Genomic DNA, 23,151 nt, shown 5'->3' on the forward strand with positions numbered 1-23,151 from the left:
TAAATTTCAGCTGTTTTACCAGGCATGTAGTAGTAGCCCATCATGGTCTTAGTGTGAATTTCCCTGAAGACCAGTGATGCTGAACATCTTTTCAAGTATGTGTGATCATGTATATACCTCAGTGAGGTATTTCTATTCCGTTTCTTTTTTTTTTTTCCTCAAGCTTTTATTTATTTATTTGACAGAGAGAGACAGCCAGCGAGAGAGGGAACACAGCAGGGGGAGTGGAAGAGGAAGAAGCAGGCTCCCAGAGGAGGAGCCTGATGTGGGGCTCGATCCCAGAACGCCAGGATCATGCCCTGAGCCGAAGGCAAACGCTTAATGACTGAGCCACCCAGGCGCCCCTCTATTCCGTTTCTAACTAGATTTTTTCCCCCTTGTGGAGCTGCGAGAATTCTTTACATATTCCAGAAATAGGTAATTTTTCAGATACGTGGCTTGGAATTTCTTTGAGAATACCGGGCTATTTAAATTATCTGTTTCAGATTGGGTGAGTTAGGCTAGTTTGTGCTTTTTGGGAACAAGGACCATTTTGTCTAAGTTGTCAAATTTGTATGTGTAGAGTTATTGGCAGTATTCCCTTATTTTATTGATATCTGCAAGTTATGTCGTGATATGTCATTTTATTCCTGACATTGGTGATTTATGTCTTATCTCTTTCTTTTTCCCCTCAGTCTTGCTAGGGATTTATGTATTTTATTGATCTAAAAAAGAGCCAACTTTTTAGATTGTGATTTTCTCTGTTTTCCTGCTTTCAATCTTGATTCCTCCTCTTCTCTTTATTATGTACTTTTGCTTGCTTTGGATTTATTTTGGTCTTATTTTTCCAGGTTCTCAATGTGGGAACTTATATAATTGATTTGAGACTTTTCTTTTTTTCTAATATAAGCCCTTCATGGTATAAATTTCCCTTTCAGTGTTCATTTACTTTGTCTCGTGAATTTTGATATGTTGTGTTTTCATCTTCATTCAGTCCATTTTACATTTTTTCACTCCAATATATTTTTTATTGTACTTGAAATTCCTGCGGTGACTCATGGATTATTTAAAAGTGTCTTGTCTCGTTTCCAGCTATTTGGAAATACCCAGTTATCCTTCTATTCTTTCTTTCCAGTTTGAGTGAACCGTAGTTAGAGAACAACCTTTGTACAATTTGAATTGTTTTAAATTTTTTGAGGTTATTTTATGGCCCCAGATACAGTCCGTTTTGGTAATTGTCTTGTATTTGAAAAGACTGTGTATTCTCCTGGAGTTGGGTGGTGTATTCTAATAAATGTCAATTAGGTTCTGTCAGTTGGTGGTATAGTTAGATTCTTCTATATGCTATATACTGAATTTCTGTCTAGTTGTTCTATCAGTTGTTGAGAAAAGGGGTGTTGAAGTGTCTAAATATAATTGTGAATTTGCCTATTTTATCTCTCAGCCCTATCAGTGTTTTCTTCACATATTTTGCAGTTCTCTTGTTTGGTGTATCTACACATAGGATTGCTATTCTTATTGGACTGTCCCCTTTTTCACTGTGTAATGTCCTTCTCTGTATCTGGTAATTTTCTTTGCTCTGATATTAATATTATTATTATATATATTATTATTCTAGCTTCTTCGGTTGTTTGCATGGTATATCTAATTAATTTTCAACTACTGTATCATTATGTTTGAATTAAGTTTCTTATCGATGGCATTACAGGGCCATTTTTCCTTACCAACTTGTCTCCTTAAATTGGTGAATTTTAATGAAATGTTGATATGTTAAGTCTGAGTCTTCCCGTATATTTTTTATTGTATGCTTGTTTCCTCATTTTTCCTTTCTCTCTCTTCTTTTTCCTGCCGTCCGGGGCCTACTTGAATATTTAGAATTTTATTTTGCTCTCTCTGTAGAGTCATCAATGTATCTTTTTTTCCAGCTTTATTGAGATATAATTGACATACAGTGTTGTGTAAGTTTTAGGTATAAAATGCATTGATTTCATGGAGATATTTTCCCAAATGATAACCACTCTAGTGTTAGTTTGTTAGTTAACACCTTCATCCCATCACAGAATTAACATTTTTTTTTGTGGTTAGAATGCTTAATAGCTACACTCTCAGCAATCTTAAAATATATAATACATTATTATTAAATATAATCTCAGGCTGTACATTAGGTCCCCTAAACTAACTTGTCTTATAACTGAAAGTTATACCCTTTGACTAATTTTTCTGAGTTCTCCCAAACCCAAGCCCCTGGTAAATAACATTCTGTTTTTACCTGCTGTAAGGTTACATTTTTAGGTGCCACATATAAGTGATATCATACAGAATTTGTCTTTCTGTGACTTATTTCACTTAGTGTAGTGCCCTCAAGGTCCATCCGTATTGTCACAAATGGCAAGATTTCCTGTATTCTCATGGCTGAATGGAGTATTCCAGTGTGTGTGTGTGTGTGTGTGTGTGTGTGTGTGTGTGTGTGTGTGTGTCTATATCTGTGTCTGACATTTTCATTATTGAGTTACCTGTTGACAGATATTTAGGCTGTTTCCGTATCTTGGTGATTGTGAACAATGCTCCATTGAACCCATTGGGAGTGCAGGTATCTCTGACATCTTTCTTTCTTTCTTTCTTTCTTTCTTTCTTTCTTTCTTTCTTTCTTTCTTTCTTTCTTTTTATATATACGAAGAAGTGGGATTGCTTGATCCTATGGTAGTTCCATTTTTAAATTTTTTTTGTAGTCTTTTCCTTAGTGGCTGCACCAGTTCGTATTCCCACCAACTGCACGCAAGGACTCAAGGATTCCCTTTTCTCCACATCCTCATCAATACTTACCTCTTGTCTTTTTGATGACCTTCATCATTCTAACCTGTGTGAGGCGATAGCTCATTGTGATTTTAATTTACACTTCCCTGATGATTAGTGATATGAGGTACCATTTCATGTACCTGCTGGCCAGTTGAATGTCCTCTCTGGAAAAATTCTATTCAGTTTCTCTGCCTATTTCTAAGTTAGATTGTTTATGGATTAATTGATTGATTGCTGTTGAGTTGTATGAGTTCCATATATGGTTTGGATATTAACTTTTTTTTAAAGACTTTATTTGAGAGGCAGAGAGAGAGAGTGAGCGAGCTTGCACATGAGCAGGGGGAAGGGCAGAGGGAGAGGGAGAAGCAAACTCCCCACTGAGCAGGAAGCCTGATGTAGGGCTCCAACCCAGGACCCAGAGATCATGACCTGAGCACATGGCAGATGCTTAACCAACTGAGCCACCCAGGTGCCCCTTGGATATTAACTTCTTAACAGATATATGATTTGCACATATTTTGTCCTATCCTATAGGTTGCCTTTTCATTTTGTTGTTTCTTTTGTTGTGTAGAAGCTGTTTGACGATGTCCCACATTTTGATTTTTACTGTTGTAGCTTATGCTTTTGGTATCATATCCAAAACTTGTTGCTAAGATCAATGTCGAGGGATTTTTCCCTGTGCTTTCTTCTAGGAATTTTATGAATTCAGGTATTATGTTTGAGTCTTTAGCCCATTTCAAGTTAATTTTTTGTGAGTGTTATAAAACAGGCGTCTAATTTCATTCTTTTGTGTGTGGTTATCCAGTTTTCCACCACCATTTATTGAAGGGACTATTCTTTCCCCATTGAGTATTGTGTTCACTCTCTTGTCAAATACTAGTTACCTGTATATGTGAGGGTTTATTTCTTAGCTTTCTTTTTTTTTAATAAAAAAATTTTATTAGGTTGTGTTAGTCACCATACAGTACATCCCAAGTTTTTGATGTAAAGTTCCATGATTCATTACTTGCATATAACACCCAGTGCATCATGCAATACGTGCCCTCCTTAATACCCATCACCAGTCTATCCCGATCCCCCACCCCCCTCCCCTCTAAAGCCCTCAGTTTGTTTCCCAGAACCAGGAGAGACTATTTCTTAGCTTTCAGTTCTATCCCATTGGTCTATATATCTGTTTTTATGACAATAACCATCCCATTTTGATTACTATAGCTTTGAGTCAGAAAGTACAATTCCTCCAGTGTTGTTTTTCTTTTTCAGAATTTCTTTGAGTATTCAGTTTTCTGTGGTTTCATACAAATTTTGTGATTGTTTTTTCAATTCCTTGAAAAATTACTCTTGTGATATTGATAGGAATTACATCAAGTATATAGAAGTCTTTGGATAGTATGGGCATTTTAACAATATTAATTCTTCCATTCTGTGAACACAAGATGTCATGCCATTTGTGTCTTTTTCAGTTTCCGTCATCAGAGTCTCGTGGCTTTCAGTGAACAGGTCTTTTACCTCCTTTGATCAAATTTATTCTTAAGTGATCTGTTGGTTTTTACGCTATTGTGAATGGGATTGTTTCCTTTATTTCTTTTTTAGATGTTTGGCTGTAGTGTATAGAAATGCCACTGATGTAGGTGTGTTGATTTTGTATCCTGCAATATTTCTGAATTTGTTGATTTTTTTCCTAGCACTTTTTTGGTTGAGTCTTTTGGATTTTCTTTGTATAAGATGATACCATTTGCAAACAAAGACAGTTTTACTTTCTCTTTTCTGTTTTGGATGCCATTGTTTTCTTTTTCTTGCCTGATTGCTCCAGCTTGGTGTTCCAGTTCTATGTTGAATATAGAACATAGAACATATGTTGATGTTGTTCCTTATCTGAGATGGTAAGCTTTCAACCTTTTACTTTGATTGTGATGTTAACAGTGGGACTGTCCTAGGTAGTCTTAATTATGTTGAGATTGGTTTCTTCTATACTAATTTGTTGTTTTTGTTGTTTTAGTCATGAAAAGGTATTTTTTCAAATGCTTTTCTGCATCTATGGAGATGTTATATGATTTTTATCTATCATTTTGTATAGAAGGTGTATCATATTTGTTGATTTGCATATTTTGAAATATTCCATCCCAGGGAAAATTCCTGTTTGCTCATGGTATATGATCCTTTTAATGTGGAGTTGAGTTGGGTTTGCTGATACTTTGTTCATAATTTTTACATATCCTAGGGACGTTGGCCTGTACTCTATTTTTCTTACAGTGTACTTATTTAGCTGTGGTACCAAAATAATTCTGGCCTGGTAAAATAAGGTGGAAGTGTTCCCTCCTGTTGATTTTTTTCCCCCCTTTGGAACATGTTAAGAAGAATTGGTATCACTTATCTTTCAGTGTTTAGTAGAATATGCCAGTGACAGCTGTTGGTGCTGGATAGTATTTAGTTTTTTTTCCCCCTTCCAATTCTTACTCCATTTTATTAATTTTTCTTGCCTCATTACACCATCTGATCCTCGAAAACAGTGTTGCATTAAAGTGGTAATACCCGGCATTCTTCTGCATTTCCCTTTGTCAAGGTGACTATAATATTTATTATTTATTTTATATATTTTAAGTATTTGTGTAAATACTCTTTATCAGATCATTTCCTAGTACAAGATTCTATGTTGTTGGTAGTTTACAAGTTTTTTAATGAATTGGTGTTGAATTCTGTCAGGTGTTTTCCTACATCTATCAGTATATAAACATGGTTAATTATATAAATTAATTTTTGAGTATCAAACCAGCCTTTCATACCTGGAATAATACAAGTTAGATTCATTCTGCTAATATTTTACTAAGGATTATTACTTTCATGTTCATAGGTGAAATTAATTTTATTATAATCTCATTGTCATGTTTTGGAATTAAAGATAAGCTGGTGGCATAAAAAGACGACACTTGTTTTCCATTTTTCACAGAGTTTCCTCCTTATGCATTTGCAGAATTCGCTATGTGAATTTTTTTGCGGGAATGATTTTAAGAATAGATTCAACAGTTTTAATAGATCTCACCTTACCACCTTGAATAGTTGTGGTGTTCAGGAAATTTTATTCAAATAATTGTACTTATTGGTATAATTGAATTGGCCAATGCAGTAAGTGGAGATTCAAGAGGTAGTGTGAGATTCAGCACCTGTCTTTTCCCTACCCTAGAGATAATAGAATCCCGAGTAGAGGTGGGGCAGAGACCGACTGCTGATCTGCACCCATATCTGTAGTTTGGTGTGAATGAAGAATAAATACTTGTTGGGTTAAGAGAATGAAATTTTAGGGAGCATTTGTGATTTCATTATGAACTGAAGAATACTGTCAACATGGGTTAGAATTATTTTTATGATGGAAGTATACTTAACATACAGTGTTGTGTTGGTTTTAGGTTTACAATAGAATAATTCTATAATTGTATGCATTACTCAGTGCTCATCAGGATAAATGTACTCTTAATCCCCTTTATCTATTTCACCATTCCCCACCCACCTTCCCTCCGGTAACCACCTATTTTCTGTATTTAAGAGCCTGGTTTTTTGTCTGTGTTTATTTTCTTGGTTTTGTTTTTTAAATTCCACATATGAGTGAAATGTGGTATTGGTCTTTGTCTGACTCACTTCACATAGCATTATACCCTCTAGATCCATTCATGTTGTTGCAAATGACAAGATCTCATTCTCTTTTATGGTTGAGTAATATGTACATGCAGACACACACACAAACACATCTTCATTATCCATTCATCTATGGATGGACATGCTTAGGTTGCTTCTGTATCTTGGCTATTGTAAATAATGCTACAGTAGGTATATGGGTGCATATATATTTTCAAATTTGTGTTTTTGTTTTCTTTGCATAACCTGAAAAGGCCCTCAATCACCAAAGCAATTTTGAGAGAGAAGAGTGAAGCTGGACATATCACAATCCCAGATTTCAGGATATACCACAAAGGTGTAGTAATCAAAACAGTAGGCCTTGCACAAAAAGAGATATATAAATCAATGGAATAGGACAAAGAATCCAGAAATAAACCCACACATTTATGGTCAATTAATCTAGGAAAAAGGCAAGACTATACAATGGGAAAAAGACCCATCTTTTCAACAAATGGTACTGGGAAAACTAAACAGCTCCATAATAGCTCCATGCAAAAAAATGAAATTGGACTGCTTTCTCACACCATACACAAAAATAAACTCGGAGTGGATTAAAGTCCTAAATGTGAGACCTGAAACCATAAAAATCCCAGAAGAGAACATAGGCAGTAATTTCTTTGACACTGGCTATAGCCACATTTTTCTAGATATGTCTCCAAAGGCAAGGGAAACAAAAGCAAAATTAAACTATTAGGACTACATCAGAACAAAAAGTTTTTTGTACAGTGAAGGAAACCACGAACAAAACAAAAGGCCAGCTATTCAGTGGGAGAAAACATTTCTGAATGATGTATCTGATAAGGAGTTAATATCCAGAATATGTAAAGAACTTACACAATTCAACACCAGAAAACAAACAAACAAATACTCCCATTAAAAATGGGGAGAGGACCATTTTTGGGGAAATGCAGGTCAAAACCAGGATGAGATACCACCTCATACCTTCAGAATGGTTAAAATCAAAAGACAAGAAATAACAGGTGTTGATGAAGGTGTGGACAAAAAGGAGCCCTCAGGCACTGTTGGTGGGAATGCAGATTGTGCAGTGACTGGAGAGAACAGTGTGGAGGTTCCTCAAAAAATTAAAAATAGAATTACCATGTTATCCACTACTGGGTAAGAATTTTTGTTTCAAATCTGGGCTGTCATATTTTATTTGAATAAGAGCGTTAGATACCAGATTTTAGATTGAAATTATCAGTCATTGGTAGGTTTCTCATAGAATTTAATGTTATGTTGAAATGAAAGCAGCCTTTGAAAAGGATAAGAAATGAAGCAATTTGGGGCGCCTGGGTGGCACAGCGGTTAAGCGTCTGCCTTCGGCTCAGGGCGTGATCCCGGCGTTCTGGGATCGAGTCCCACATCAGGCTCCTCCGTTATGAGCCTGCTTCTTCCTCTCCCACTCCCCCTGCTTGTGTTCCCTCTCTCGCTGGCTGTCTCTATCTCTGTCAAATAAATAAATAAAATCTTTAAAAAAAAAAAAAAAAAAAAAAAGAAATGAAGCAATTTAAAATTGCTAGTATTGTGAACAATTTGAGTATTTGTTTAAATACACAGAAGCAATCCTTTTTTTGTTTAATATGCCTGTTTTCTTGAATTTCTAGAAAGTTTTATATTTATACTTAGATGCATATTTTCATTTATCCTATAGAATTTAGTTTGTCTGTTTCTTTATATTTTCTCAGAACACTGATTTTATCTTAATTTTTATCTTCTCCCTCTACTACAAAATATTGAATAGTTTAAATTCCCAAGCATCACTTTTTCCATGCATCATTGATTTGTAGGAAATTTCTAGCAGCACCTGAGAGCCTCTCTATATTAATCTCTAGTGGAAACTAAACTGGGTCATGTCATTAATACTGCCTTAATTTTGCTGAATTTTGACCCTCAAATACCCCCTCTCTTCGTAATGCTGTTATTAAAGTACTAAGAATTCAAATATAGACTTTTCTGATTCTATAGTATCAACAGAAGAAATCACGTGCTTTATAGTTGTTTGTGTTGTGAATTTGATTACTCAATTAACTGCTTAATTTTGACATTTCTGACTTCTCTGACAATAACAGTGGTATAGGCATAGGTGTTGTGATGTGTCTATTTTTTTTCTTTTTGTTAAACATTGCCTTTGTGACACGTCTCAAAGTATTTCCTAGTTCTCAATGAAAAATTTACAAGTTATCTTTCCAAGTAAGGGAAAAGAAAACAGCTCTGAAATATTGCTTCCTTAATCCTTACCACATTGATGAAAGAACATATAAAAACCTCCTTCATTTATCAAACATGTTTCTACTGAGTCTCTGTTTTATTTTAGGCATTTGAAAAAGCTTTGGGAATGTAAGAATAATAAAGACAAAACTTCAGTGTTCAATGAATTTACCTAACATTTTTGGCTTTTGTGTCTGTCACACAATTAGTTGCTGAAATTGCTTCTGTAATTCACTTACTTGAAAAATCAGTAAAAATAGGGGAACCTGGGTGGTGCCGTCGGTTAAACCTCTGACTGTTGGTTTCTGCTCAGACGATGATCTCAGCGTCCTGAGATGGAGCCCCGCCGTGGGTTCCGTGCCCAGTGTGGAGTCCTCTTGAGATTATCTATCCTACTCCCTCTGCCCCCCCACTTGTGCTCACTCCTGTACTCTCTCTCTCTCTCTCAAAATAAATAAATGTTTTAAAAAATTAAAAATTAAAGGCTGTAAAAATAAAAATGCTTTTTTTCCCCATTTATATTTTGTGTCTAGTTAGTTCTTAACTTAAATGTCAATTCAATTTTCCTATCTTCGATTATAAAATTTTAATAAGGAGGACATAAGCCTATGAATTAGTCTTAATATAATTCTGAGGATAACAAATGCCAAAGAGGGTTTTTTTTTTTATGATAATGGTGATAGTAGTATAAAGTGTGCCCCAGATGGATAAAGATGAAAATATGGCTCATTTCTTTACATTTTCTAGCATCTTCCCTAAACTTTTTATGGTAGATCATACTGTTGTCATTAAGGGAAATCAATGAGCTTAAATTTTCACAATATGTATCTTTCTGTCATTAAAAAATCTAATGAATAAATAATAGTGAAGTCCTGTTATTAGTCAAGTACCAAACTAAACATATTCCCATCTCTTGCCATTTTTAGCCATCACCAGGGCACTGAGAGGTAGGCATCATTCTATGCATACTACAGCTAAGGAAACTAGGGCTGCAATAATTTAAATGACTTGTAGAAGATTCGCTTGATTTGTAATTCAAAAAAAGTTAGTTGAACCCACATTATTAGGTAATTGCTCTCTGAATTGCACCACTATATGGTAGTGGTATGATAATGTGATGAAGCAAACTGATATATCCCATTAGTTGTTGTTAGGCAGTTACATAAATTGGATTCATTCTAATTCATCTAACTGATAACCCTCTAAATAGTTTTTGAGAGTAAGAAACATACACATTCCTTTTTAAAATTTTTTTTACTATTTTTTTTCTAACACTTTAGATTATATGTTCAACATTATGGAGTTGAGTTAGGAAGTTTTGTTATCTTCCCCTAATAGGGTATTGAGTTTTGTTCTGGGATATGGTTTATTTTTTTTGTGGATCAGCTTAATCTTTTAAGGCTTCTTTTTAACTCTTAGACGATATGGTTTAGAATAGCTTTTACTTTGGGGTTAGATTAGTCCTACTTTAAGATAGGGTCTTTCTGGGATCTCGTAGGAGAGCTCCGAGTGCTCATTGACTTCTCTCCACTCCGATGGGGTAGAATTCTAACATTCCAAACCCTCTCCAAGCTCAGGCAGTTTTCCCCAATAGTCTTCCTGTTCTCGGCCCTGCAGAATACCTGCACACGTGCGTGCGTGCGTGCATGTGGGGGGGTGCTGAAGACCCCGGGTTCACCTCTGCAGATTTTTATAGCTCCTTCTCTGCTGCAGTTCCCTCTGGAATGCTGCCTTACAGATTGGATTCAGTGTGGTAGCTCCAAACTCCATTCTTTATCTGCTGTGCTCACTGAGACTCGCAAGTGCTGTTGGAGGCTCCTTTTCATGCTCCATGGTCTGGAAGGTGCTACTGGCTGAATTTAGCTTCTCCCAGTGATCACAGTCTTGCACTGCCTGTAGTATAATGTCTGAAAATAGTTATTTTGGCCTATTTTTCTTTTTTCTTTTTTTTTAATTTTTATTTATTTTTTTGATGTAAAGTTCGATGATTCATTAGTTGCGTATAATACCCAGTGCACCATGCGATACGTGCCCTCCTTTTTTTTTTAATTTTTGTTCCAAATTTTATTACAAATATTTTCACACATACAATAAAGTAGAAATACTTTAAAGTGAATACCCATATACTGCCGCCTAGATTCTACCATTAGCATTTGCTAGATTTGCTTACCACATACCTATCAATCCACCCCTATTTATCCTTCTTTCAATCCATTTTATTTTTTTATTTTTATTTTTTTAATGATTTTTTATTATATTATGTTAGTCACCATACAGTACATCCCTGGTTTCTGATGTAAAGTTCGATGATTCATTAGTTGTATATAACACCCAGTACACCATGCAATACGTGCCCTCCTTACTACTCATCACCAGTCTATCCATTCCCCCACCCCCCTCCCCTCTGAAGCCCTCAGTTTGTTTCTCAGAGTCCACAGTCTCTCATGCTTCATTCCCCCTTCTGATTACCCCCCCTTTCTTTATCCCTTTCTTCCCCTACCGATCTTCCTAGTTCTTATGTTCCATAGATGAGAGAAATCATGATAATTATCTTTCTCTGCTTGACTTATTTCACTTAGCATTATCTCCTCCAGTGCCGTCCATGTTGCAGCAAATGTTGAGAAATCGTTCTTTCTGATAGCTGAGTAATATTCCGTTGTATATATGGACCACAGCTTCTTAATCCAGTCATCTGTTGAAGGGCATCTCAGTTCCTCCCGTGATTTAGCTATTGTGGACAATGCTGCTATGAACATTGGGGTGCATATGGCCCTTCTCTTCACTGCCTCTGTATCTTTGGGGTAAATATCCAGTAGTGCAATGGCTGGGTCATAGGGTAGCTCCATTTTTAACTTTTTAAGGGACCTCCACACTGTTTTCCAGAGTGGCTGCACCAACCTGCATTCCCACCAACAATGTAGGAGGGATCCCCTTTCTCCACATCCTCTCCAGCAACTGCTGTTTCCTGCCTTGTTGATTTTTGCCATTCTAACTGGCGTAAGGTGGTATCTTAGTGTGGTTTCTATTTGAATTTCCCTGATGGCTAATGATTTTGAACATTTTTTCATGTGTCTGTTAGCCATTTGTATGTCATCATTGGAAAACTGTTCATATCTTCTGCCCATTTTATGATTTGTTTGTTTCTCTTGTATTGAGTTTGAGAAGTTCTTTGTAGCGCGCTGCTGGAGCGGGGCTGGAGGGGGCAGCGTGGGCACCTGCGGCCCGCCAGGCCTGCACCCCGAGGAGCCCCGCGCGCTGGGCCAGAGTGGAGGCGGCGGCGGGCGAGCGGGCCTGGCGGGGTGGAGGGTAGCTGGGGCCGGGCCCCCGCAGGCCGGCGCGGAGGAGGCTGCGGGTCGGGCAGCGCGGGGACGCAAGCGGCGACCGCGGTTGATGGCAGCCGGGACGGTGAGCGCGGGGTGCGGGGAGGCCAGGGCCTGGCGGGCGTGAGGCGGCGGGCGCCGCGCTCCTGCTCGGTGCCTTCGGCTCCTTGAAGGGTTTCCAGACCTTTCACGTAAAAGCCGTTTTTGTTGCTGTGTTTTAAGGAGCTCCATAACCGTGGTCGCAGGGCCGCCCCGACTTGAAGGGCTGCCGCGGTGCACGTCCTGTTGTATGCTTTCATTTATTTCCCCGCCTAGCGCGCCGGCCTGGGGCCTGCCCCGGTGCCGGTTCGGACCCGCCCTCCGCCGCCCCTGCCCTGGCGTTGGCGTCGCCGTCGTGCTGAGCGTGGGGGGACCCGGCATGGCCCTGCCGGCCACCAGGCGCCCGCCTGCGGGAGGACAGCTGCGGGAACGGCGTCTGGAGCATGGGCTTCATCTGTATCTTGCAGTGAAGACTGATATTTTGAAGGCACATTCTTTCTGTGATTCATGTCTTAGCCCATAGCGCTAACCTTGAAGAGATTTGTGGTTGGGTTTTTGGTTTCTAAGAAGGTCATAGTTTTTCCTCTTTTTCTTTCGTTTTTTTTTCTCCGACGGGGGAGGGGCCAGGGGCTGAGAATGGACACCATGCTCGCTGGTACAAGTAGAGCGGAGCCTCAGTTCCCAGGGTCCTGAGAGCCAGCAGAGAGCATTTGAGCATCCGAGCATCCGACCTTGAGGTTGGGAGGCCCTCCTCCCACCTTTCTTAAAAATTGCAGCTGACTCAGCCCTGATCAAGACATCAAAACTGCAGGATCCTTGTTCTGCGGAGACACTGAGAAACCATGAGTGTGAGGTTACCCCAGAGCATAGACAGGTTAAGTGGCCTGTCTTTGGGAGTTCCGGTGCCTGAACACAGGTCCCCTTCCCACCTCCGCCAGCCCTCCGACACCTCCGAGACAGCAGGTTCTTGTTCAGCGCTGTGTCATCATCCAGAAGGACCAGCATGGCTTCGGCTTCACGGTTAGCGGGGACCGTATTGTTCTGGTGCAGTCTGTGCGGCCCGGAGGGGCAGCCATGAGAGCTGGTGTCAAAGAGGGCGACTGGATCATCAAAGTCAACGGCACCATGGTGACCAACAGCTGGAGGTGGTAAACCTTATCAGATCTGGCGCCTATGTCGCACTGACCCTCCTGGGCTCTTCCCCCTCGTCCATCAGTGTCTCTGGGCTGCAGCAGGACCCTGCCCCCACCGGAGCCCCCCCAGTCGCCCCTGTGGTCCCACCGCTGCCTCGGCCCCCACCTCTGCCCCCACCCCCGCAGCGCCTGGGGGGGGGCAAACCACTGCAGGATCCTGAATTCCAAAAACATGCCACCCAGATCCTTTGCAATATGCTGAGGCAGGAGGAAAAGGAGTTACAGTGTATTTGTGAGGTATACAGCCGGAATCCTGCCAGCCTGCTGGAGGAGCAGATCGAAGGTGCCCAGAGGTGTGTCACTCAGCTCCAGCTGAAGATCCAGCAGGAGACGGGTGGCTTCGTGGACATACCCCCCCTATATGGTGACAACAGCCAGAGAGCATCAGAAGGCCAGCTCTCTCTGGACTGCCAGGAGGGAGACAGCGGCTTGGATGCTGGAACGGAGCACTTCCCCTCCCTCAGTGAGGCGCTGATGAATTGGAACTTGGCACTGTCAGACCCTGGGCTGGGCAGTCCCTGAACCTCACCTGTGATCATGGCCAGGCTGGCCCAGCACCACCGGCGGCAGGGCTCGGACGCACCAGGGCCTGGCACCAGCGAGCAGGGCGCAGACCAGAGCCCGAAGCCTTTAATTATTGGCCCAGAGGAAGATTATGACCCGGGTTATTTCAACAACGTGGGCGACATCATCTTCCAGGACCTTGAGAAGCTGAAGGCACGGCCCGCTCACCTGGGCGTTTTCCTGCGGTACATCTTCTCTCAGGCTGACCCCAGTCCGCTGCTTTTTTACCTGTGTGCAGAAGTTTACCAGCAGACAAACCCCAAGGACTCCTGAAGCTTAGGAGAAGACATCTGGAATATTTTCTTAGAGAAAAATGCGCCACTGAGAGTGAAAGTCCCGGAGGTGTTACAGGCTGAAATTGACTTGCGTCTGCGCGGCAGTGAGGACGTCCGCACCACGCTCTGGGAAGTGCAGGAGGCAGCCATGCCCGAGATCCAGGGGCAGGTCCAGGACTACAGAACAAAGCACACCCTGGGGCTGGGTAGTCTGTACGGTGAGAATGACCTGCTGGACCTGGATGGGGACCCTGTCTGAGAACGCCAAGTGGCCGAGAAGCAGCTAGCCGCCCTGGCAGGCATTCTGTCCAAGTACGAGGAGGACAGGAGTGCCCCCATGGATTTCGCTCTCAATACCTATACGGGCTACGCTGGGCTCCGTCTCCGAGAGGCATGGCCTTCCGGCACAGCTGAAAGGCCCAGGCAGCTCCTGACAAGGACAAGTGGCTGCCCTTCTTCCCAAAGACCAAGAAGAGCAGCAATTCCAAAAAAGACAAGGATGCCTTGGAGGACAAGAGGCGAAACCCTATCCTCAAGTACATCGGGAAGCCCAAAAGCTCTTCGCAGAGCACATTTCATATTCCCTTGTCCCCTGCGGAGGTCAAACCAGGCAATGTGAGGGACATCATTCAGCACTTTGAGAACAACCAGCCGTATGACGCCCCGGAGCCTGGGACGCAGCGGCTCTCCACAGGAAGCTTCCCCAAGGACCTGCTGGAGAGCGACAGCTCACACTCAGAGATCCGCCTGGGCCGCTCTGAGAGCCTGAAGGGCTGGGAGGAGCTGAAGTGGTCCCGGAAGGTGGAGAACGTGCCCCGCTCTCGCAGTGATGTGGACATGGACGCGGCCGTAGAGGCTGCCCGCCTCCACCAGTCAGCCTTGTCCTCTGCCTCCAGCCTCTCCACAAGGTCTCTGGAGAACCCAACCCCTCCCTTTACCCCCAAAATGGGCTGCAGGAGCATCGAGTCCCCCAGCCTGGGGTTCTGCACAGACGCCTTCCTCCCCCACCTCCTAGAGGACGATTTGGGCCAGCTCTTGGACTTGGAGCCAGAGCCGGACGCCCAGAACTGGCAGCACACGGTGGGCAAGGATGTGGTGGCGGGTCTAAGCCAGAGGGAGATTGACCGGCAGGAGGTCATCAATGAGCTGTTTGTGATGGAAGCCTCCCATCTGCGCACGCTCCGGGTCCTGGACCTGATCTTCTACCGGCGGATGAAGAAGGAGAACCTGATGCCCCGGGAGGAGCTGGCCCGGCTCTTCCCCAACCTGCCTGAGCTCATCGAGATCCGTAATTCCTGGTGCAAGGCCATGAGGAAGCTCCGAGAGGAGGGCCCCATTATCAGAGACATCGGTGACCTCATGCTGGCTCGGTTTGACGGCCCTGGCCGGGAGGAGCTCCAGCAGGTGGCTGCCCAGTTCTGCTCCTATCAGTCCATCGCCCTGGGGCTCATCAAGACCAAGCAGCGCAAGGAGAGCTGCTTCCAGCTCTTCATGCAGGAGGCCCAGAGTCACCCCCGGTGCAGGCGGCTGCAGTTCAGGGATCTCATCGTGTCAGATGCAATGGCTCACCAAGTACCCGCTGCTGCTGGAGAGCGTCCTCAAGCACACGGAGGGTGGCACCGCCAAGCACTAGAAGCTCTGCCAGGCATGGGACCAGTGCCGGGAAATCCTTAAGTATGTGAACGAGGCGGTGAAGCAGACGGAGAACTGGCACCAACTGGAGGGCTGCCAGAAACGCCTGGACACCACGTCCCTGGAGAGGGCCAGCAACCCCCTGGCAGCAGAGTTCAAGAGCCTGGATCTCACAGCCAGAAGGATGGTCCACGAGGGGCCCCTGACCTGGAGGATCAGCAAGGATAAGAGCTTGGACCAGCACGTGCTGCTGCTGGAGGATCTCCTGGTGCTGCTGCAGAAGCAGGACGAGAAGCTGCTGCTCAAGTGTCACAGCAAGACCGCCGCAGGCTCCGCGGACAGCAAGCAGACCTTCAGCCCTGTCCTCAAGCTCAATGCCGTGCTCATCCGCTCCGTGGCCACAGACAAACGAGCCTTCTTCATCATCTGCACCTCGGAGCTGGGCCCCCCCCCCAGATCTACGAGCTGGTGATACTGACGTCGTCAGACAAGAACACGTGGATGGAGCTCTTGGACGAGGCCATTTGGAACGCCACCCGGCGCCCGGGAGCTGCCCCAGTGCTCGCCCATCCCCCACCCCTGGGCGCCCGGGAGCCAGCGCAGCAGAGCCCCACCCCCAGCAGGGTCCGGCTGGATGGCTCAGAAGTGTTCCACAGTGAACCAGAGCCCGGGGAGCTGCCCGGAGCAGGCACTGGGTCCCAGCAGAGGGTTGAGGGGAAGCACGCGGGCCTCCTAGACGATCCCGAGCAGGAAGACAGCATCGAAGGGGAGCTGGGTGCCCTGCCTCACCCCTCCACATCCCTGGATGGAGAGAACAGGGGAGGCCGGATGAGAGACGCTATCCTCCTGCCCATCCCCCGTCCTCTGTTCATGGAAGGGCTCGCCGACTCAGCCCAGGAAGACGTGGAGAGCCTGCGGCACCTGATTCTGTGTGGCCTGCTGCCCAGTCGCCACCCCAAAGCGCAGCCCGCCAGGGAGCCCGACGACGGCCTGACGCCTGCGCCTTCTCTCAGGAGCAGCAGCTGGTGCCCCAGGGCATGGCCCCCCGGGGGTGAAGGGCCAGAGCAGGAGGACATGGCTCTCTGTTCTCTGGAACAGCTGCCCCCACAGGCCAGGAATTCCGGGATCTGGGAGTCTCCCGAGCTGGACAGGAACCCAGAAGAAGAGGCTTTAAGCACCGAGGCGGCAGGAAGTTACAAAGTCGTGAGAAAAGGGAACTGCTTCTATGTCAGCATGCCGGCCGGACCCCGGACTCCAGCACCGAGCTCTCCCAGCCCGAGAGCATCCCTGCCTGGCGGCTTCGGGGACCCAGTGGAGGTCACAGGCGCCCTCGCCACTCCCCGCCCAGCCTGGCCCTCAGGGACGTGGGCAGCATCTTCCGCACCATGGAACAGCTCACGGTCAAGCTCAACAGGCTCAGGGACATGGAGCTGGCCCACAGAGAGCTGCTCAGGTCCCTTGCGGGAGAGGTGTCGGGCGGCACCACACCTGTGGGCAGTTTCCACACGGAGGTGGCTAGATGGACAGACGGCTCCCTGTCACCTCCGGCCAGGGAAGCCCTGGCCTGCGACTCCAGGGACGGCCACCAGCCACGGCCGTGCTCGGAGGACGGCTCCGATGCCCCCCCGGAAGACAGCGTGGCACCTGCGGCCTCTTCCTCAGGACTGTAACTGCCCACTCGTGCTCTGGGGACCGGCCCGAGGCAGGGGCACAGGGCAGTGGGAGCCCAGACCTCCTTCCCGCGGTGGAGGCCATGGAGAACGGGTCTAGCTGAGACCCCCGGGGGCGCCCCACATGTCGCTTGGTCTGCTCAGGTCCCGGTCAAGTGTCAGTAGTCTCCCCTTCCCTCCAGCCGCCCCCCAAGGCCTCTCCTGAGCTTGCTGACTGCATCTGAAAGGCCCCCCCAGACATGCAGGTGAAAGGAGGAGTCTCTGTGTAAATGCACTTTCTTCCTCCCTCCCCTCTTCACAGGACCCCGGGGCTGAGGTGGGCACCCTGCTTCTCCCCTCATAGTCACTTCGGTTTCCTATAAATACATACGTGCTGTATGTGCGTCTTGCTTTGTAAATAACTTTGACCTGTTTTGTTTCTGTTCCTCGGGGGCGGAGGCAGACCCAGAGGGACAGCTCGCATCTCCTAGTTAACAGGCCAGCTCCGGGGTCAGGGCTGAGGGGGAAGCCAGACCTGAGCACCCGGGTCCCCGTGAGTGGGAGGGTGTCCCAGCCCATGTGGCTTGAGAGCCCAGTCTCTGTGGCCCGAGCAGAGAGCTTCTCCCTGCTCCTAGGACTTGTCCTCTTCCGGGAGTTCCTGACCCCACCTCTGTCCACCCTTCCCCACCCTCTCCCTAGAGAAAAACTAGTGTATCCGGTACGGCCCTAAAAACCAGGCCCAGGAGGTGGGGCAGGGGGTGTGAATGCTGGAGTTCCCGCATTAACCTAGGACCATCGCCAGGGGCCACGGCAGCATCGGTTGCTCACCCCATGCCAGCCCCCTCCCTGCGGACCGATAGAATAGACACACTGTGCTAGGTGTATATATACATATATATATATAAATATAAATATATATATAATATATAAAATAAAGAGATGGAAATGACTGTTTTCCTGTTAAAATAATGTATACTCTTATTTTCTTTCTCTCATGGTTAAGATTTTTTTTTTAAAGAAAAGTTAAATATTCTTCCAAAAAAAAAAAAAAAGTTCTTTGTAGATCTTGGATACCAGTCTTTTATCTGTAGTATCATTTGCAAATATATTCTCCCATTCCGTGGGCTGCCTCTTAGTTCTTTTGACTGTTTCCTTGACTGTGCAGAAGATTTTTATCTTGATGAAGTCCCACAAGTTCATTTTATCTTTTGTTTCTCTTGCCTTTGCAGATGTTTCATGAAAAAGGTTGCTTTGGCCGATGTCGTAGAGGTTGCTGCCTATGTTTTCCTCCAGGATTTTGATGGATTCCTGTCTCACATCGAGGTCTTTCATCCATTTGGAGTTTATCTTTGTGTATGGTGTGAGAGAGTGGTCAAGTTTCATTCTTTTGCATGTAGCTGTCCAATTTTCCCAGCACCATTTATTGACATTTATTGAATATGTCATCTGCAAAAGCAATTTATCTTTTTTTTTTTCTGATTTGATCCCTTTTATTTATTTTTTTGACTGACTGCTCTGGCTAGGACTTCCAGTACTATGTTGAATAGAAATGGTAAGCATGGACACCCTGACCTTGCTTCTGACTTTAGCAGAAAAGCTTTTGACCTTTTACCATTGAGTATGATGTTTGCTGTGGGCTTGTCATATATGGCTTTTATAATGTTGAGGTATGTTTCTTCTCCACTCACATTTTATGAGTTTTTTTTTTAAATCATGAAAGGGTGTTGTGTTTTGCCAAATGCTTTTTCTACATCTATTGAGATTATCATATGGTTTTTATCCCTCATTTTTAAAATATAGTGTCTCACATATATTGATTTACATATGTTGAACTTTTCTTGTATCCTAGGGGTGATTCCCACTTGATCATGACATATGATCCTTTTAATTTGTTGTTGAATTTGGTTCCTAATATTTTGTTGAAAATGTTTGCATGTATATTCATCAGGGATATTGGCAGTAGTTTTCTTTTCATGTAGTGTCTTTTTTTTTTTTTAAGATTTTACTTATTTTAGAGGGTGAGGAAGAGAGGAGAGGGAGGGACACAGGGGAAAGGAGAAGGACAAACAGACTCCACACTGAACGCACAGCTCAACACATAGCTCTATCCCAAGACCCTGAGATCATGCCTGAGCCAAAACCAAGAGTTGGACACTCATCAGACTGAGCCACCCAGGTGCTTCTTGTGGTGTGTTTTTTGGCTTTGGTAATGCTGGCCTCATATCCCCCCTCAGTAACAATAATTTGGCAGCCAACCATGGACAAAAGTGCCTTTGTGGGAGCTTTGGGATCTAGTTAAGAGACTGTGAAAATCCCAGTGTAACCCATGATCCATGAGGGCCATTTTGAGTAGGCAGACCCATGCCCAGGTGGTAGACTCACTGATCTAGTGTCTGGGTACAGATTCAGAAACAGCTGCAGTCTCCCTGTGGACTTGGCTAAACCATATTTGGTCTTGGTCTCCCCACCAACACCGTCTATCCACCAGGACCACTAAGAGTCACACTCGCCTGTGCCACAGGTAGCAGTCCTGAGAACCTCAGACCTTGAAGTGGCCTGTGACCCAATTCTGGTCCCTTTTAGCCACTAGTTGTGTATGCCAAGGGACCAGGTGGTAGACACATCTGTCCGTGTCCCTGAGGCAGGCCCTCTGAGCTTGGTCCAACTGTAGATCCTGATATGGCCCTTTAATTCAGTCACAGGCTGGGAACACTCCTGCTGCCAAGCATCAGAAAGTAAAAGTACTTAGGAATAAATTGAATCAAGGAGGTGAAAGATGTGTACACTGAAAACTGTAGGACATTGATGAAAGAACTTGAAGACACAAACAAATGGAAAGATACCTTGTTCCTGGATTAGGAGAATTAATATTATTACAATGTCCATACTACCAAAAGTCATCTATAGATCTAATGCAATCCCTGTCAAAATTCCAATGGCATTTTTCACAGAAGTAGATAAAACAACCTTGAACTTTGTATGAAACCACAAAAGACCCAAATAGCCAAAACTATGGAATACCGTTCAGCCATAAGAAAGAAGGAAATTCTATTTGTGACAACATGAATGAAACTGGAGGACATTATGCTAAGTGAAATAAGCCAAACACAGCAAGAGAAATATTGTGTGATTTCACTTACATGTGGAATCTAAAAAAGTTGAATTCATCAAACCAGACAGTAACATGGTAACTGCCAGGGGCTGGTGGCCAAGGATGGGGGTGGTGGTGGAATGGGGAGATGTTGGTAAGATGATAAGTCTGGGGCTTTAATATGTAGCATGGTGACTATAATTAATAGTATTGTATTGCATACTTAAAATATGCCAAGAGAATAGATCCTAAGTGTTCTCACCACACAAAAAGTGTAATTGTGAAAGGTGATAAATGTGTTAATCAACTTGAGGTGGTACTCATTTCCTCACAATATATACATATATTAAGGCATCGTTAACTTGTATAACTTCAAAAAACTCACTGTACAACTTAAATACATATAATTATTGTCGATCATACCTCAATAAAGCGGGAAGAAGAATGAAGGAGAAATCTATACTTTCTCATAAAAACAAAACCGAGGGAATTCACTGCCAAGTAGACTTGCACTATGAATAACGTTTAATGTTTTCAGGCAGAAGTAGTGTGATACCAGACCGACACATGGATCCACCAAAGAAATGAAAAGCAGTGGGAGTGGAATAAAAGAAATATGTATGGTAGCAATATGTTTTGTTGATGGCATAAGTAAAAGTAGAATTTATGACAAAAAAAAATCACCCAAAGGATGAGAGTGAGGAATTGGGGATATACTGGTGTAAATCTCTTTTACGACACATCAGGTAGTGATATTATTTGAAGTTAGACTTCGATTAAATGTTTTTAATCCTAGAACAACAATTTAAAATATTTTAAAAAGATATAAATAATAGGGAAATGATGAAGTTAAAATGGATTCATAAAAACTAACACAAAAGGGGGCAGAAAAAGAACTGATTAGATAGAATAAATAGAATGCAATTAGCAAAATGGTAATTTTAATCTAACCATATCAGAAATTGGATTCAATATAAATGATCTAAAGAAACCAAGAGACTGGGATTATAAATTAGAAATAAAAGGAAGACCCAACAATATGCTGTCTACTTAAAAAAAAAAAGACTAAAAGTAAAATAAAATCTAAAAAATAATTTAAAAAGTAAAATACATACTATTCAAACATTAAACAAAAGAAAGTTGGAGTAGCTACATTATATTAGACAAAATAGACTTCAGAATGAGGAACATTACCAGAGAGAAGGACATCTCATGATTCAAAAGGGGTCGTTTCTTTTCTTTCTTTCTTTTTTTTTTTTCCAAAAGGGGTCATTTCTTGCGGAAGATATAACAGTTCCAAAGGTGGGAGGTACCCAACAACAGAGCTTCAAAATAGATAAGCAAAATCTGATCAAGGTGAAATTAATTCAAAGAGTGAATTTTACTGTATATAAAGTAAAAAGAAATACATTTAAAATAGAATATATTAAAGATGATTCCACTTACATAAGTTTTAAAACAGGTAAATCTATTTTTTAGTGGATGAATAAAAAGTATAAAGCAAAGAAGTTTACACGAGAAGTTAGGGGGAGAATTAGGGGTGATGAAAACAAAGGGACTTCCAGAGCTCTTGCGATGCCCTACTTGTCTTTGGTAGTGGCTATTGGATGTTTGCTGTATATTTATTATACTTTACATATATGTTTTGTGCATTTTATGCTGCATCTTGTATTTTATAGGAAAGTTGTAAAATAATTTTTAAAATAAAACCATGGGGAACCCAATTGAATCAATTCTTTTCCAAGTATCATGCTATGTAAAATTTTGCTTCTCTGATTTATATTGTCTCATTATACAATTAGAACACTATAATTTATTTAGCTTCCTTTCTTGCTTTCGATTCTGGGATGCTCAAAGATGTTTATTCTGAAATTGAAGTTTTATTTACTGATCTGTTGTTTCTCACAATATTATGTTTCTTATGTATGATGAGTGTGCTGGTGTGTCATATATTTTATTAAGCTTTTTTGTACTTTATTTGGGTGTGTATTTATACCTACTATATCTTCTGACAGACATCTGACAGCATTCTTTTTTTAAGACATCCATTTTTTTAGAGCAGTTTCAGGTTTACAACAAAATTGAGAGGAAGGCACAGAGATTTTTCCCATATATCCCCTGTGTGAGTGCACACACACACACACTCCTCCATTGCCTCCCCCATTACTGACCACTCACCAGAATGGTACATTGTTACCAAGGATGAGTGGACATTGACATCATCATAAGCACCCAAAGTCCACAGTTTACCTTAAAGTTCACTCTTGGAGTACATTCCATGGTTTTGGACAAATATATAATGATCCAGCCATCCTTATAATAGCATACAGGGTATTCTCACTGCCCTAAAAATCCTGTGTCCTCTGTTAATCTTTCCTCCACCTCCACCCCTGGCAAGCGTTATTTTTTTTCCCTGGGTCTCCTTAATACAGTTGGAAAAAGTAGACTCTCCAGGGCTGCCAATCACAGTGCCTTAGTAACAAACAAGGAAGCAGCACAGCGCCTGCAGGCCTCCCTAGCACCAAGAGCACATGCACAACGGTTGCAAGCTAACTGGCTGCAGGTGCACTCTCCCCAACGGCTTCCGGGCAGGAGCCAATAAGGCGCATGCTCAGGCACAGACTTCCCTGCCCCCCCGCCTGGCGCCTGGCTCTGGAGTCCACTTTGGCGTGGGGAATGGCCTCCGGTCCTGCAGCGCCGAGCCGGGCTCCTGAGCCCCAAGTAAATCTCCAGGGA

At 43.3% G+C, this 23,151-nt stretch overlaps 1 protein-coding gene across 1 annotated transcript; it reads left to right on the forward strand.

The window, feature by feature from the left end:
* Positions 1-12,708: 12,708 nt before the first annotated feature.
* LOC113250101 (rho guanine nucleotide exchange factor 11-like) lies at positions 12,709-17,345 on the forward strand. Its single transcript, XM_044381093.3, is given in 7 exon segments — positions 12,709-12,976; positions 12,978-13,146; positions 13,149-14,453; positions 14,456-15,596; positions 15,598-16,120; positions 16,123-16,918; positions 16,921-17,345. Coding segments are annotated over 7 exon segments (4,482 nt in total). The 5' UTR covers positions 12,709-12,853.
* Positions 17,346-23,151: the final 5,806 nt, after the last annotated feature.

The sequence above is a fragment of the Ursus arctos genome, unplaced genomic scaffold, assembly GCF_023065955.2.
Source record: "Ursus arctos isolate Adak ecotype North America unplaced genomic scaffold, UrsArc2.0 scaffold_37, whole genome shotgun sequence".
NCBI lineage: Eukaryota > Metazoa > Chordata > Mammalia > Carnivora > Ursidae > Ursus > Ursus arctos.